The sequence below is a fragment of the Mercenaria mercenaria genome, chromosome 12 (genome assembly GCF_021730395.1).
Source record: "Mercenaria mercenaria strain notata chromosome 12, MADL_Memer_1, whole genome shotgun sequence".
Taxonomy (NCBI): domain Eukaryota; kingdom Metazoa; phylum Mollusca; class Bivalvia; order Venerida; family Veneridae; genus Mercenaria; species Mercenaria mercenaria.
The window spans coordinates 18544915-18563783 of record NC_069372.1 but is presented as its reverse complement, the minus strand read 5'-3'; the positions used below and the strand labels follow the sequence as shown (position 1 = coordinate 18563783).

The 18869-nt window shown below is 33.4% G+C and overlaps 1 protein-coding gene across 1 annotated transcript in view; it reads right to left on the bottom strand.

Annotated features, from left to right (window-relative positions):
* The window catches only part of LOC123533521 (somatomedin-B and thrombospondin type-1 domain-containing protein-like), a 67349-nt gene that overhangs the window by 12093 nt on the left and 36387 nt on the right, over positions 1–18869 (bottom strand). The window contains exon 3 of the mRNA XM_045315173.2: positions 8284–8413. Coding sequence (XP_045171108.2) covers positions 8284–8413 — 130 coding nt within the window. The remainder of the gene's footprint in view (positions 1–8283; positions 8414–18869) is intronic.

Genomic DNA, 18869 nt, shown 5'->3' with positions numbered 1-18869 from the left:
AAGAGATGCTCCAGTTCAGGAGTAATGTTTTCAAGTATTTCAATTGTTTGATTTATTTGTCTAATCTTCAGTCTGATTTATGTTAAAAACATTTTTATGGTGGCAGAGGCTAGAGGTCATGAGGTCAAACAACACTGTATACATCCAAATAAGGGTGTTCCATCTATAAGCTTTTAATTAGCGTATTTGTTAAGTGTAAAAACTGTGAAATAACAGTTTTTTTTATAGTGTCTAGGAAAATTCACTGCAAGTAAATTATTTAAAGTAGTCCAAACTGACAAGAAAACAACAGTCGAATGCCTTGATAACCTTAAGAGGTGGAGCGCCTGCTCCATGTGCAACTGAGCTCACAGAGGGGTGAATGCGAAAGAGATCTAAATGCATATAAATAAAGAAGCACTTAAGACTTCTTTTGGCTTCACCCTTATTGTCTGACATGACTTTGCTCTATACATGTCATGTCATACCAAAAATACGAAAAATGGAACCAGTAGGATCCTTCACGGTTGCCTCCCCTCAAATGGAATGTTATACTTCATAGTTACCTCCCCTCAAGCAAATGCTCATTTTGGAATGTTATATTTCATAGTTACCTCCCTTCAAGCAAGCATTATACTTCATAGTTACCTCCCCTCAAGTGAGTGCTCATTTTGGAATGTTATACTTCATAGTTACCTCCCCTCAAGCAAGTGCTCATTTTGGAAAGTTATACTTAATAGTTACCTCCCCTCAAGCGAGTGCTCATTTTGGAATGCATAGTTACCTCCCCTCAAGCGAGTGCTCATTTTGGAATGCTATACTTCATAGTTACCTCCCCTCAAGCGAGTGCTCATTTAGGAATGCATAGTTACCTCCCCTCAAGCGAGTGCTCATTTTGGAATGCCATACTTCATAGTTACTTCCCCTCAAGCGAGTGCTCATTCTGAAATGCTATACTTCATTATTACCTTCCCTCAAGCAAGTGCTCATTTGGAATGTTATACTTCATAGTTACCTCCCCTCAAGCGAGTGCTCATTTTGGAATGCTATACTTCATAGTTACCTCCCCTCAAGCAAGTGCTCATTTTGGAATGCTATACTTCATAGTTACCTCCCCTCAAGCGAGTGCTCATTTGGAATGTTATACTTCATAGTTACCCTCTCAAGCGAGTGCTCATTTTGGAATGCATAGTTACCTCCCCTCAAGCGAGTGCTCATTTTGGAATGCTATACTTCATAGTTACCTCCCTTCAAGCAAGCGTTATACTTCATAGTTACCTCCCCTCAAGTGAGTGCTCATTTTGGAATGTTATACTTCATAGTAACCTCCCCTCAAGCAAGTGCTCATTTTGGAAAGTTATACTTCATAGTTACCTCCCCTCAAGCGAGTGCTCATTTTGGAATGCATAGTTACCTCCCCTCAAGCGAGTGCTCATTTTGGAATGCTATACTTCATAGTTACCTCCCCTCAAGCGAGTGCTCATTTTGGAATGCATTTACCTCCCCTCAAGCGAGTGCTCATTTTGGAATGCCATTCTTCATAGTTACTTCCCCTCAAGCAAGTGCTCATTCTGAAATGCTATACTTCATTATTACCTTCCCTCAAGCGAGTGCTCATTTGGAATGTATACTTCATAATACCTCCCCTCAAGCGAGTGCTCATTTTGAATGCTATACTTCATTTGTAACCTCCCCTCAAACAAAATGCTCATTTTGGAATGCTATACTTCATAGTTTACCTTCCCCTAAAGCATGTGCTCATTTTGAATGCTGAACTTCATAGTTACTCCCCTTCAAAGCGAGTGCTCATTTTGGAATGCTAACTTCATAGTTACCTCCCCTCAACGAGGCTCATTGAAATGTTATACTTCATAGTTACCTCCCTCAAGCGAGTGCTCATTTTGGAATGCACATTACCTCACCTCAACGAATGTTCATTTTGGAATGCACATTCCTCCCTCAAGCAGTGCTCATTTTGGAATGCATTTTACCTCCCCAAAAATGAGTGCTCATTTTTGAATGCTTATACTTCATAGTTACTCCCCTAAAGCAAATGCCATTTTGGAATGCTATAACTCATAGTTACCACCCCTCAAGCGGTGCTCATTTTGGAATGCTATACTTCATAAGTTACCTCCCTCAAGCGAGTGCTCATTTTGAATGCTATACTCATAGTTACCTCCCCTCAAGCGATGCTCATTTTAGGATGCTATACTTCATAGTTTTACCTCCCTCAAGCGAGTGCTCATTTGGAATGCTATACTTCATAGTTGAATTCCCCTCAAGAGGCTCATTTTGAATGCTATACATCATAGTTTACCTCCCCCCAAGCGAGTGCTCATTTTGGAATGCTATACTTCATAGTTACCTCCCCTCAAGCGAGTGCTCATTTTGGAATGCTATACTTCATAGTTACCTCCCCTCAAGCGAGTGCTCATTTTGGAATGCTATACTTCATAGTTACCTCCCCTAAAGCGAGTGCTCATTTTGGAATGTTATACTTCAAAGACTTCCACTCTTCAGCACATATATACCAAAGTGTTCAGGGCAAAGAGGAGATTTCATTTTAACACACAAAGGGAGATAACCAAACAAACAACAACATGAACCTTAATGGCTGTGCGTTACGCTTATATCTGTACCATCTCATCCAGATCATGACTCATCTAGGCAATGAGCCTTTAAAAAATAACATTAATTACATTATAATGTTCAGCATACATTAACACATCCCACCTTAAAAATGACTGACTCAAAATATAGCACAAAAAATAAATTAAAAATGACAATAAATGTATTGTTGTTTGTTTTCTTAGATCATTCAGTCACGACTGACCCCTATTTAACAAAATAACTACACTTCAAGCTTTTAACGAGCTATAAAAATTTTACTTTTATGCTTTTTAACATCAAAAAGTACATTGTCAATTTCGTTTTTGATAGCTGAATGAACATTTTTATGTTGTAAAATGTCAGAATCACTAGGAACAGTAACAACAGATATTGTTATAATAATTTTATGCAAAGTCACAACATGTAACAAAGGAAAAGACATCAGGGACAAATTTTATACATCAGTATCATACAGTTTCATATCTGTCAAGTGTCTCATTGGACTTCAACTTCCCTAAAATATATTACTAAGTCTTTTTGAGTAATTTCTGCATTGTAATTTTTCAAATTTGCTTTTAAAACTTCACTTCTGTCTTGTTCAGGTGAAAAAAATATATAGAAAATATTTTTATAAGTCCGTCTCTGAAACAGCGGGGCTTATTATGTGAAAACCCGTGGCGGGCGGTCGGCGTCCAAAATCATGTCCGCTCTCTAAGTCAAACAGTTTTCATCCGATCTTCACCAAACTTGGTGACAATGTTTGTGGGCATAATATCTCAGCCAAGTTCGATAACCAGGCACTCTTGGATTATGGCCCTTGAATAACTTGAAATCTACAAATTTAGCCTTGTCCGCCCTCTAAGTCAAACAGTTTTCATCCGATCTTCACCAAACTTGGTGACAATGTTTGTGGGCATAATATCTCAGCCAAGTTTGATAACTAGCCAAATCTCTCCAGACACTCTTGGATTATGGCCCTTGAATTACTCGAAAAACGCTCTTTAAGTCGAACAGTTTTCATACGATCTTCCCCAAACTTGCAGATAATGTTTGTGGGCATAATATCTCGGCCAAGTTCGATAACCAGTCAAATCGCCCCAGGCACTCTTTGATTATGGCCCTTGAATTAGGCCAAGTTCGATGACGGGTGTATTTTGTGACAGTCTGGCACTCATGTTTTAATTGAAATACTGCAGATTTTTCATCATAATATCTGAAACATAGTTCTAGATTAAGTTTGACCAATGATGATATAACCTTTCAGTTTTCACTTTGTTTCAAACAGAGAGCTTGATTAAGTCTTTGCAGTTTGACATCATTTTAAGGAAGATCATGTGAAGCCTTTGCAATTGACTTCACATAAACTAAAGAGTTATAGCCCTTTGAAATTTACACTCTATGATCAGATTTTAGTCAGTCTTAAGGTACAAGATGATTATTTCAGAATATGTACATTTCAGTTGAAAATTCTATTGAAACCAGGACGTAAGGAGATCAGCAGTTTTATGTTAAACTAAGGTTTTAAGACTGTCAATTCTAAACAAGCCTTTTAAAGTTACAATGCAGAATTTAATGTGTCTGAAAACAAATGTAGCGTTAATTTTAAACCAAAGACAAGCAGAACAAAATGACAAGGGGCGAGAGGATGAAAATGTAACACAGAAATTTCAGTCATCTTTCACTTATGTTGGGAAACATTTGTTTAAAAAAGCAGAAAATTTGATTATTTTTCAACACTGAACACTCCTAGGTTACAGAAGTTAGCAGTCAAATATCCTAAGTCCTTTTACCTTAATGTACCCTGTTTTGTTTGTTTGGGTGTAGCCATTATTCATGACCCTACCATTAGTATGAAATCTGGTTCATTTACTTGAAACAGCATTATGTAAGTTAAATGCTTACTATTGCATGATTGCCCTCAACCCATCTGTTTCTTTTATTTACACCACCTGCATAAACATCTAAAATTCTGCCTATTCTGCATTACAACCTGCATCATGCAAGCTAAGCTCATTCTCCAGTCTGTTTTAAAATGGAGTGATAACAGTAAATTGTTCATCAATGCCAAAAAATCAACATTATGACACCTGTGCCAAACACATCGACTTTAATAATTTTTTTTTACTACTTTACATCTACTTCAATAGAACAATTTTGTTACATATAATGCAAGAGGGCCATCATGGCCCAAAGGATCCTCACTTAACCTTGACCTTTCCATCTTTTTTAAATGTATGTTATGAAACACTGAATCATTACATGCAAGAATAATGCATAATTATTGATCAATCAATCGCTTCATGAGGAGAAGTTGTGTCAGGCTTTCTTTTCTATTTTTAGCTCTGCCAATTCTTAAAAGGGGCCAAGTGCAATCATTTAAACAAACTTAAAAGAGGTCCATGCAATTACATACTTAAGGTTGCCACAGACCAAGTTTGGTGAAGACCCATTCACTTGTTCATTATCATTCAGAGAACAGACCATATGCCTGTACTTTTAGCTCATCCTGAACAAAGTTCAGGTGAAATAAAATGTTTTATTATAATTTTGTAATATATAAATGTTATGGATTAAATGATATCAATAGATAATATTTCCTATTTTGCTTATTCAGATAATTCAAGTAATAGAAATATGTTACTTCTTGTAATTCTTCACCATAAGTGAACTCCGAGAGTTGTCATCTAATGGTTTAAGGAAAAAATAAAACATTTTTATAAGAAATACAACCAATATTTCTGTTTGTGCCAATTTAAGGACACCTGAATGTTATGTTATATTCTAAATAAATAGACTAAAACATGCACTTATTTCACAGTCAAATAACATAATTAAAGTAATAACAACTATTTTGATCAGTCAAGTGCACCGAGTTCACCTAAAATTTGTTATTCATCGTTATGTGTGGCCTTTTCCCATCATTATAACACCTCTATGATTATCGGAAATCACTTGTTTTACTAACTGCTCATCTTAAATACATTTGATAACCACAAGGGTTGTAATTATGCCACTTGGCTCACTTATGTGGTATAACAAAACCACAAAACATACTTGATGACATATTTAAGATGCTTCATTTCTTGTGGCCTCTGTCTCCATACAATTTTTCAAATAATAAGAATTAAACATTTGTACCATAAATTTTAAGGTATAGGGAAACATCATTAAAACACAGAAATTGTTGATGAAAGAACAACATCGTTACCAACAATCTACCTATCCATACATGTTCTACTGTGCTGCCATGTACGACTGGATACTTAACATAAGTCTCAAAAAGTTGTCCCCCTTTAAAAACTAATGTAATTTGTAAACAAATAACAGACAATTGCTAAAAATAATTAAACAGAAATTACAGCACTGGGACAATTATAATAACTGGATTTCTGTTGAAGTAATATCATTGAAGACTATAAAGTAAAAAAAATAAAAAATTCTGTAACATATTTTTGTCATGTAATTTATACTTTCTTTTTCAGTAGGCAATACACTTTCAAATGATACCAAAATTATATGAGCTTACCACTGTCCAGGCATCATCAATATTTGAAATATTTTAATAGCAATGTTTATATAGAACTTGCTTATTTGTGGATCGGACACCTTAACCTTTAAAAACTGTTATATTATACCTGTTTGCACTTAGTTTCTTTGCAAAGAGTTTTACATAAATCAGAATGAATATGCATTACTTATAGAAAGGTTCACATACATGTTAACATGCTGATGTGGTTTTAATGAATGACCTGAAAAGCTTGTTTGAGTACATCTGAGACATTTTTATTATAGGTGTTTACATCTTGAAAAACCACAATTTCAATTTTAGTTTGTATGTTGAAAACCACAGCTTTAAATCAATTCTCCCCAACTAAAAAGCACTGAAATACTTCTTTTCTGTCTTTTTAACACCTTGTTTTCATTTCTTTCCGCTTTGCAACCTTAAGAAAACTGCACTAGGAATCAGATTTTCATTCTCAGGTTGTGAGTGCTGTTTAAAAAGAGATGTGCTTTTCTCAAACTAGTTTAACCTAGATTCATTTGTTCAAGAGTAGGAGAACTGACCCATAAGCAGAGTTGAGCGAAACCAGTTGAATTAAAGCCTATCTAAATACAGCATCCTTGCGTTTTGTGTAAAAGTACTAAAACTGTTGACAATGGATCATGAATGCTGTACCATGCATTTTCCCCAAAAGTTTGTTTCAGGTGAGCTAAAAATCATCAATTTAATACCGATAACTTCTTGGCAAAGCATGTGAATCTCTTCATATAGGACAAACTCTATTTTCAAATTCTAAATACATAAATTCTGATAAGTTACTTTTTTGCAGTCTTTGAAAATGTCTACAATGGCTTATCTAATGGGAATGCTACACCTAATCTTGCTATGATTAACTGATTTGGCACAGCTTTGACGCTTTGACATGCGATATGCCAGATTTAGATCTCGAAAGGTGTATTCTCTTTAATTAATTCTATAAAAAAAGATAAAAATAAATTCCATATTAATGTCATCCAAAGCCAGAATCTCCTCATTCCAATACAGACTGCCAATAAAAAGTATCTTTATTTTCAAACTTTGATAAATTTTCAATTAACCAGGCAGTCTCTCTGTCTTGCACGTATTTGCATTACGAATTTAATATCGAAGTTAACTGCTTGGAAATTTTCTTATCTAAATTAATTTTACTTGTATTCTTAAGCACCTATCTCAAACCCTGCTCCATGATAAAACTATTCTCTGCTTGCAGGTTCTGAGAAAACAAAAGCCGACAAAAGAAAAACTTTTAAGTCTCATTCTAATCAAATGCTTCCTGATACTTTGAGGCACTCTTCCACTTTCCCTTCCTGCATCTTTCAAAATTTTTGCTTGCACTAATTCATTATAAAGACTCCTTAAATTAAGTGTTAGAGTCAAAATGGAAGTTGCACAAAATGAAGCTCGCATAATGCTTCAAACCTGGGACCTATATCTACAGCACCAATGTTCTACTTTACTTGTCTGCACCTCTACCTCTAACTTGTTAGCTCCCCTTTCAATATTCATGTGGTCTTGATAACATTCTACTCGCATCTCTTCTTCAAGTTTCTCTTCAAGAGGTCTTTCACATTTTGAATGCACATCAGTTATTCAAACTTTTCTCCCCTTTTGCTAACTAAGTGTCATGGTACGGACTTGGTCACGTTAGGGGAGAAGATGTGTCAGGCAGCCGGTTAGCTCAGTCGGTAGAGCACTCGCCCTGTAAGTGAGGGGTCCCGCGTTGGAGCCCCATACTGACTGCACATTTTTCTCACCCTGTGACGTAAGTAGTCTTTAACATTTTACTTGCAACTTCTCCTCAAGTATTAAATTCTCTCCCATTTCACCATGCACCTCTTTCTCAAATACCTCTCCCATTTCACCATCCAAGAGGTCTTTCACATTTTGCTTGCACCACTCATGGAACCTCACCACCATCCACCCTTACTTCTTCTGTCAGACATTTTACATACTTGAACTTCTATGATACACTGATGAATGTAACAATCATTTTAACAAAATATTTAAACCCTTCAGGAGGGCTACAGTTCCCTTAAACAGAACATTAAATACTGAAAGACTCAGAATTCAAAAATAACTTTTTTCACAACAATGGGATGGAGGAAGATTATGTTAGAAAACAATGTGGTCTTTAAGTGAAAGCTACTTACGCTGGTTTTCTTGGAATAATATTATCCTGGAAGTTTTTGAAGAAGAGATTCTTTCTTATATCATGTTGTGGACTGTAGTTCTTACTAACGCGGTAGATGGAGAAATTTGCTGGCATAATGTACCCAACCTCTGAAATACAAAAAATATATGTTGTTACAATATTTGATAAAAGGTTATACTGTGAAATTATTTAATTTTGTGGACAAGAAATTCCATGGTTTTGGTCAAAACAGCCATTTCATGGAGATAAGGATTCATAAATTTCAATATTTGTATTTGAAATGCATGGGAATTTCACTTATTTGTCAGGATTAAGTTTTGCAGATTGACTCAATGACGAAATCTACGGAAATCAGTCCCCCATGAATAATAATAATTTCACAGTATACTATATAAAAAACACTTAACTAAAGTTCATTGAAAACTTCAACATAAAATTTGCATCACAATTTGAACTGGTGTGGGTATAATCAAACTGTTTTGTTGGAATGACAATCCCAGTGGTACAAAAATGTATGTGCATACGAATGACCTTTGAGCTGTAAGAAAGTTCAATCTTTCAACTGAAACTTAAAGAAAATAATTATTTCCATGCTAGCATTTTCTTTTTTCTTATTTTGTAGCCTCAGTCCAATTTTCAAGTGTACAGTTGAACTCTGTTCAAATTCAGATAATTAGAACACCACCCTTTGCTTGAACTCACTGTCAGGTCTCGGTAAGATCCCTATATAATGTATATTGTTTGATGGCTCGAACTACTGTTGACTCGAACAAATTTTGCCGGTTTGAGGGAACGAAGTTCGACTGTAATTCAGTATATAAGTGGACTATAGAGAGAGAGACAGAAAAAAAAGAGAGATTTTATTCAAGCACTTCTTTCTTCATTTAAACTGAAGTAAATCACGGATAATAACCATACATCACAAAGTACATTACGAGGGTTCAACGCAATAAGGGCGTATCTACATATAATAATCATATGTAGATACGCCCTTATTGCGTTGAACCCTTGAAAATTTAAATTTATTCAAATGTAATTTTACCCTCTGTCCAGTCAAATAATTCAAATGCAGTCAGTAAAAGTATTGAATATTCATGAACTCTGGAATTTACATCTGCATAAAGCAAGAACAGTTTTTGATCTAAAAAATCAGGTTTTCTATTTTCATGTTTTATCAGATACATTTCCATACAGTTCCAAGTAATTTTGCATTAAATTTAGACAAAACATTCTTTTAGAATGTACAATGGTAAAGTAAAGGTTGTTGGCTATATAAAAAGTTGGATCACTAGCTGACCTACTTCTACGGGCTTGAGCCCAGTGTGACCTAGAAACAAGCTTTGGTTTTTCCTTTATAAACTGGAAAGTTTTCATAATTTTAACCTGCACTGTGTTAGCTGTAATTTGAAAAACCAAGAAGAAAAATTGTTTATAAAAAATAATACCAAATGGATAGTCCCTTGGGTGATGTGTAGCTATAGAAAGTCTGTATACAAGTCCAAAAATCACAGAAAATAATAGGTTTATATACATCCTTTTTATATAAAGAAAAACACTAAACACTATTTTTTAACACAACATTTATATCATATATTGAAAATAAACTATTGAACTATCATATAATTTTATGTGTAAATATTTGATACAATGTAGATCTACAATATGACATATAGACATGATGTGAAAAACAAAGGTATAGTTGCTATGGAAACTAGAAAATGTGACAATTTTATCAGAGATTACAAGCTAAAGCTGCTTAAAATCTTTGATAATTTTTGAATGACACTGATTAAGTTACACTAGCTGTATATATCTTATTTTCAAATGTTAATTTTCACTTCTTTGCTAAAATTCAGATTATTTATGACAATAAGGCCTAAAAAAATTCTTTGTTTCTGGTATCCCAACCTTAGCCGTAACCCTGAATATTTTTATGGCAGTGGAAAAAAAATCGATATTTTCGCTATTTTTTATACTTTTAAAGGGCAGTAACTGTTGCTCTTACTTCATTGTAAAAAAAAATATATATATAAAAAAAATTTCCAGCCTACCTACCCTATTTTTTGGTGGCATGTTACCAGAAACAAACCATTTTTTAATTAAGGCCTAAGGTCTCCAGTAATATTTTGGTACCATTACTTAATCAGGGTAACTTCTTAATATTAAAAGATCAAGTAGCAGTTAAAACATATCAAATATTATAAATTTTTCCTAGGGAAGAAACTTTGAAATGGGTATATTATAATGTTTCTGTAAGATCAAAATATCTTTCACTTGAAAACACTATGTTTGTGGCTATACCAATTTGTGAAATATTGTACTGCATGGTGTTCACTTGGTGAGAGATATTTCAACCTTTGTAACACTGCGGCAAAAACAAATATCTTCTATATATATTAATATCTCTTATGTGCTTATATTGTATAATTTTTCATAACATCCACTACGCAGACACCGATTTCAATATATTATTTATTTTAAAGATACAAATTCTGGAAGAACAGATTAACCAATTTAGATAAGATGTCTCAAGATCTATAAAATTCAAAACAACAAACAACATTAATTCTTTGTTTTTAGTAAAATTTAATGGCCTGGCTTCAATAACTAGGTAATTAACTAAAACATTTTCTACAATTTCTCATAACTTTCTCATGAATAAAATCTGTAATTAATTAAATATTAATATCTGGGTCTAATATGTTATTGATATTGCGTAAAAAATGAATGAAATGTTTTCTTAAGGGTTTTACAAAATCTGAAAATATTTAAGATTGCTATTGAAAGCTGTGTGTTTTAGATTAAACTCCGTAATATTAACATTTCGATCTGAGCTAGACCACTTGACTTTTCAAACGGAATTAAACCGTACATTTTGTATGCACAATTACACAAGAATAACTATAAGCCTTAGATAACTGTAACGAAGAAATACGATATCCCATAATACACTGCACTCTGCAAAGAGGAGATAACCTCTCCCAGGTGTTAAATCAAAGATTAAAAAATCAACGACCCACCACTTAAATCATTAAATATTTGGTATGTCAAAAAGTCTATGCAGACAAAACAGTATACATTCTTAATCAGATTAGCAGACTTTAGAACCCCACAAAACCTGTAAAATATAAATATGGCTTAACACTAGTTTGCGTGTTTGTTCTTTGTATAATACTTCAAAAGCTTCTTAACATAGCTAATATGTCACCTATGTCAATTTGACAAATTGGGCTTATCATGCTAAATGTCATAAAAACCATTCCTTATAAATCATTGCTACCTGTTTTAATAGCGGGCACTTAAAAAAAAAAAGAAAAAAAAAAAGAAATGAATGATTTCGTAAATCCAAATGCTAACAAAGTAAATATAAAACTTTTAAAGTTTCAGGTATATTAAAATGTTCATAGTCACAGCGTCAAACGTCACAGCGGCACGCTGGAAAAGAAAACCACACAAAACAGGCAAATATCTGGTGAACATCATTAACCCTTACCCTGCTAAATTTCTAAAATGGACTGGTCCGTCATTCAATCTGGACAGTACCATTTATCATGTGAAGGGGTGTTCACTGAAAATTTACTGACTGAATAGCGAACAGTGCAGACCATGGATGTGCAGGCTGATCTTGGTCTGCACTGGTCACAAAGGTAGAACCACTTGCCTCCAGCAGGCTAAAGATTAAAGATGTAGATAATTATCCTTAATAACATGTTAGAATCAAAATAATTTATCTCAAACAGAGATGAGCCTCTTGAATAAAATGATTATTTGTCGTTCAGATGTGCATTATTATATCACCTGGAATGTGCCCAATTGTGATATAGTCTGCTTTAGCATCTAAACTCCAAGCAATGATAATTATTCAATGATAAATCATTAAATGAGATATTATTATTTCTTTAACCCTTATCATGCTGGTCACGATTGATTTTGCCTTTACAACCAGTGTAGATCTTGATCAGCATTCACATCCGTGCAGTCTGCTCAAGATCTGCACTGTTCGCCATTTAGTCAGTATCTTTTAGGTAACCACTCCTTTTAACAGTTAATGGTACTGTCCAAACTGAAAGTTCATTATAGAAAATTTAGCAGGCAGATTTCATTCTCAGAGCTTTTTCCTTTTATATCTACATGATTAAGCCTGGTGTGGCAGAAATCATATAAAATGTGGGAAAAAGAACTAATTTATGATTTTACAACCTTTAAAATTTAGGCTCTGACACATTTAACCCTTATCCTGCTAAATTTCTATAATGAACTTGTCCATCATTCAATTTGGACAGTACCATTAACTGTTACAAGGGGAGCTTACCAAAAGATACTCACTGAATGGCAAACAGTACAGATCATGATCAGACTGCACGGATGAGCAGGCTGGTCATAATCTACACTGGTCACAAAGGCAGAATCAATCGTGTCAAGCATGATAAGGGTTAACTTTTTTTTCCACTATAAACATGAAGTTATCAGTGTTTGAGTTTTCTCCAATAAGCTTGCAAAGCTAAAGTTCTAGTATAAAGAATGCTAATTAGGGAGATTTACTTTTATTGGGCTGTTTTATATCCTGATCAAATCTGCCAGATTGGAATATCATGCAGAAACATAAAAAGATGTAGTCTGGCATAATCAGACTTCCAGACTTATTTTTTTCTCCATCAGTTTATATTACTTCTGCCAAGTTTTTCATTAATATTCTATAGCAGCTTAAAATACAGTAGCTATGAATGTCTGAACATAATGAGAAAAAAAAAGTTACTGTAATCTGTTAATTTATACATGTATATATTTTAAGGTCCTTAAGACTTCGACCTTTGACCTTCTGAATTTTTTTCAAAATCTCTCAATCATGGAATACTGACAAAATCCCAACCCCACCACTCTAGACAAAATCCCCCCTTTCTCTTCATGTCATAATGTTGACAATTATCATCTTAAAAAATTGATTTTTTAAAATTTCTGTTCATCTGTGTCTATTCAACAAAATCCAAGGGGTTGGGGGTGGGGGGGTTTTGTCCACCTTGGTCAAATTAAGCAGGGGTAATTTTGACAGAGTGGAACTGGTGGGGGTAGGAGGGGGTAGGAATTGTGTCCTGCATTCCTCAATCACTGCATGCATTTACACATATTAAATCTGCATATTATTCAAGGGTAATTTCATAATATTTGAAGGTACATAACTATTTTGTTGTTTAAAGTGCATCTATTGTATCAATAACAAATACATTGTGCAGGTAAATGCGTAATAAGTTAATTGATGTGTATCATTTTCCAAAAAATTAATTCACACATTAAATCTACCCTCAAAATATGAATTTGTTTATATTACCTCCCTTTACTACTATAAATGTGAATAAAAGTTTGTAAGATTACAATTGTTAAATAAACAAAACAGGTGTGTAGCTTTAGAAAAATAGATTTTTCAGAAACAGACCACCTACATCAGTGTCTGTCTGTGAGAAAATGAGTTTATAAATGGAGAAGACATCATTTTGTATCAATTTAAAAGCTAGGCAACTCAAACTTATGAAAACTCTAAATATCAAAACACTGTCCAAAACTGTAGGCTATGGTCTGGCTACACACCTGTACTGTACAGAAATTACAGTTTGTTATATATTATAATAATGAATTTAAATTCAGTGATTTGTTTTCATCTACCTTTGTCCCTTTCCTCTCCTATATCATAACCTATAAAACAGTAAATATATAATACACAGTTACATGCAAAACTGGAAACACAATTCTATTACCGACACATATAATTACCTGGTTTGAACACCTAAGAATAGTGCATGATCGACAACCACCCTGAATTACAGCAGGGACGTCAGTAGTAATAACAATCTGCACCAGCAGTAAAGATATTCTGTGTTTTTGATATGTAAACTATCCTTTAAGACTGACAAATTTCTATTTAATACAGCTATCTGGTTTGTCTACGGGTTAATAATTCATCAGTGATGCTAATGTGCCAGGAATGACATTCAGCATCGCTGTACGTCTTGTTGGGCAATTTGACATTTTTCTGCTTAAAAGTTGCTCAACCTGAAAACTACAGAATGCTAAAATCACACGCAGAGACTACATAATGTTACAATTGTCATTACAGGCCTATTACTTTAACATTTACCCTGGATTTTCAGTACCTCTAAAACAGAATAGAAAGGATCTCTTTTTTTTTTTTGTAATTCTGAAATGCGCCAAACAAAAGCCTTAAACCACAAATTGAAAGTGTAATCTGAATTTCACCAACAGAGATAAAACCAACTCAAATATCTCTTTTAAAGATTATTCTTGTTTAAATTACAATTTCCATCAATTAAACTGTTAATTGTAATTAGCTATAATGACAGTCTGCCAAGGATCAGTCAGTACGCATGTTCTACAAAAAAATGCATGCTTGCACATCTCCGCCAGGTGTGTCCCGAAATAAAAACAGACAGAAGTTAATTTTCTTGACACTTAATACAGAAGCCTTCCAAACTCATGTTAAGACATCCAGTAGTCGATGTCTGCATTCATAAACAACAGCCGTATATTCAGTGGTTTTCAGATGTTAGAACTATTTTTTTCCGGATTCTCCGGAAATTGCTTGTTCTCGAAAAGGCCTGTTTTCGATCATCAATTAATTGTTCTGATATTTTTTCTCCATTGTTTCAGATGGTAACCGCTCTGATCAGCTACAACTGCTATTTTCCAAGCATGGAAACAAAAAAAAGAACTTGATTTTATTTTTGCGAGGGCTCTCTTAGATTCCAATGATGATAACAAAAGGCTGTATTTGACAGTTTGTCTGGGTATATAGTTTGATTAAAAACTTTTTAACACCAGTCTATTAGTTTGTGTCTCCAATCAAAGTGCAAAACTTTCTGTTTGAGTAGAGAATTTATTCCAGTGACCTTGCAGGTTTGACCTCCTATCCAAAGAGGACCTGTTGGATATTCTCTCCCCTCTCCACCACCTCCACCAAACAGACACCCTGTAAAAATCCATTCTTCTTCTTAAATGGCTTTGCTTAAAATGTGGTTAATACACTTTTTTTGCTATAAACATAAAACATATCTATTTCTTCCTAGATCTTATTTTTGATATTTCTTTCTCCCATATTCTTCTTCAATTTGAATATTTGATTAACACAGAAAAAAGTATTATTGAATTAGTTGTTTTTTTATTACCTCCCTTTATGAAACTGACTGTATATGTTCATGTGCAGTATTGACAGTAGTATTATTTATTTAACCATTTGAATATGCATACTCTCTATTTGGACAGCTGCTTTATCATTTTTTAATCTGAATTAAAAGCCTCATGGGACTTTATATGTCTGACTGTGGTCACAGCCATTATCTACAGGGCTTTGTGGATTTTCCAAGAAGTTGGTCTTGAACTTGATTCAAAGAGGCTTCACCTGCCTTGGATTAAAACTAACATAGATCAGTATAAGCCTCTCATAATGTTTGCAAATCATCATGCAGGAGCTGCCTTTAATCACCTTCTTTACTTGCTGGTATTTCATACTGTAAGCATGTAATATACAAACATTGTGCTTGTAAAACAACTCTGCATTCTAGGAAGTAGTCTACAGATGTTTTTAATTTCCATGATAGCATCAGCAGAGCTACCAAGAGCTAACCACATGTAAAGACAGGCAGATTTACTCATGTTTGTACATGTACTCTAGATTGCTTTGCTCCGTCAGAGCTTAATCTAAATATACCTATTAAACTATAAAGTGTTATAAAGTCTCCTCCAGAAGTTTTGATGAAAATTTCTACATTTGTTTATTTTGAAAGTGTTACATCTCTCAACAAAAGAACACTCAGCAAATTTTCTAATCTTTAGCTGCAAGAAATCTTGGAATAAAAAACAACATGGAAAGTTTCAGTCTTAAAGTAATATAAACAAGTCTGCTGACTTGAGACTCAAAAAACAACCTAGCCATTAGGTTCTGTCAGTTTCTCAATTAGGCTTGATTTCTCAGTGCCTCAGTCAATCTGGGTCAAAGTTTAAAACACTGAATTTGGAGACCAGTCTGTGTATGGAACTGTGACCGTCGGTTCGGCAGCTCCAGGTGGTTGCGGGGGGAAATTATGCTCAAGTGGTAACTGACCACCGAAGACCGATCAGTCAACAGATATTTTGGAGTGGGGTCATTGCCCCTGTATGGTTGCACAAATGATAAACTCCATGTTTCAGTTCAGTAATTAATTCTTTTATTTTATGATGGACACCAATGTGTAGTTTATGTAATGTTATTTCAATATTTTAGTATAGTCCAGTATTCCAAATGTTATCAAAGTTCTATGTTCAAAATACAGTTAAAGATAAACACATCCAAGACAAGCACCGAAATTGTATTCTATACTGTCAATTTAGTTTAGCGATGTTGCTTGTTCGAAATTACAAAGAAGACTGATTTTTAGTTGGAAACAAATTATATGTTTCCAAGGACAATCTCCAGGGTAACCATATTAGCCAATAAAAATTTAAAAGTAATTTTATATTTAAACCAATGAAAATTATTGTAACAAAAGGTGAAATCATTTACTTAAGAATTTAGAAGTTTACTTAAGAACATGCCTGGGCTTCACACTTAATCAGCCAAGGAAGCCAAGGTGTTTGTTAACAAAAGCACCTAATGCAAAGTGCTAAAAGCAAAATCTGTTTTATAATCAAAAGTGTTTAGAAAGTGATAAAGTAAAAATTTCTGACATGTTTAAGCAGGAAAATAATAAGTTAAGTAACACATGTCCAAGCAAATAATGTTACAAAATAGAAAAATCAATTTTGAATAATTTTTTACTTAATTCTCAAGATTTGAAATTAAAATAATAAAATTTTAATTTATCATTAAAATTTTATGAAAGAATTTGGTTGATTTTATAGCCTGGTTACACATTACCCCTTCTTGAAAAAATGATTGTCCTCAATCATAAAACTTACAACATAACAAATGTAACAATAACAAATAGCATGTTATATGCTGTAACAAATTTGCATACAAATATGAATAAAGACAATAATAAACATACAATTCATTTATACAGTGGCAACACACACACGCATCTTCAGGATTTACACAGCGACTGGCCAGTCTTAATTTGCACATTCATTCATCTGTATGTATATTATTTTTATATAAAGTGTTTGTTTTCTTTGTTTTTTTTTGTTTTTTTAGATTACATGCATTAATATCATAAAATAGAGCTCTTTAATTGAAGGTAAGTATGGTATGCACATGAAGGAAAACAAGTTAACTTCAAATTTTCTATAAAATGACTTGTATCATGGTGATAACTAGTGATATATTATAGAAAATGTTGCAATTGTCGAAAGGACAACAGTAAAATGCAAAAATATTGAAGTTAAAAAGTAAAACAACAATAATGTTTATTGTAGCCTCCATATACACAGAATTGTCTATAGATAGTGGCTTTATCGCAAATATGGCATAAAACTTGACACTGAATAGCCATGTGATTTTGGAATCACTAAAGTAACATTGTAACATTAATTCAGTTACGTTGTATGATTGCTTTTGCAACTTGTCTAGTTGTGGATAGATTCTAAGTATAATATAAAACATTAATAATAATCTACCACTGAAGTATGGTTATCTGCTCATTGGCAGTCATATATAATGTTTCAATTTTGTGTAGTATGCACATTGGCATTATAATGTTGGTTTTGTAACTTCATGTTGTGGACTGATGCAAGTATGTCATGGAACAGTAATTGTTCAGCCACAGTTAGTATAGATGAGTGAATCTTTTAGTTCACTATGTAATATCTTATAAATTCATGACTGCATAATTATACAATTTCAGTATTGAACATTTTGATTTGTGAGAGACAGCAAGTATGACATAAAACTTAAAGTTGTCTTCACAATAAGTATAGTGTAATTACATTTTGTTATTTTTGCTTCAAATAACATAATTATAATAGTTTGAAATATTTGTAGTGTATTGGCAGTGAGTGACTTCCAGTATCCATTTGTAACATAATTTTGGTCCTCCTGCACTAACTGAAGATGAAGATTCAAGTATTGTTCACTGTCCTTCAGCTTTATATATTTTCACTTGTGTTCATTGACACTTTAATATTTGGAAGCCCATGGTATAGTGTTTCTTTGTCCATATTAATAATATCTATCTTGGTAAAGTGAAATTAGAACATTTAGTGGGACATTGCCTCATGCACATTGAAACAGTTGCACTTCATTTTAACTGCAGAGAAACTATTTATTCTATCAGAACAGCATTGCTCATTTACCTTTTGGTAGATGGTAAAATTAGACATTGTAAAAATTTAAATTTATTAAGATGTTTACATATCTTGGAGAAAATATCATTAACTTTTCTAAAAACATCTGCCCTTATCATAAAATATACTGTTATTGTCAAAAATTAGACGTAGTTTACTTTGTGTTGGAAACAACTATCAAACTATACCTTGACAGTAGAGTACAGTTCAACTTACAAAAATATACATTATTTACTATGCATAAAACCTGAATTATTATTTAGAACCTTTGTTTGATTTGAAAATTTACCAGGCTGCTTGATCTTGGCTGCCATTCTA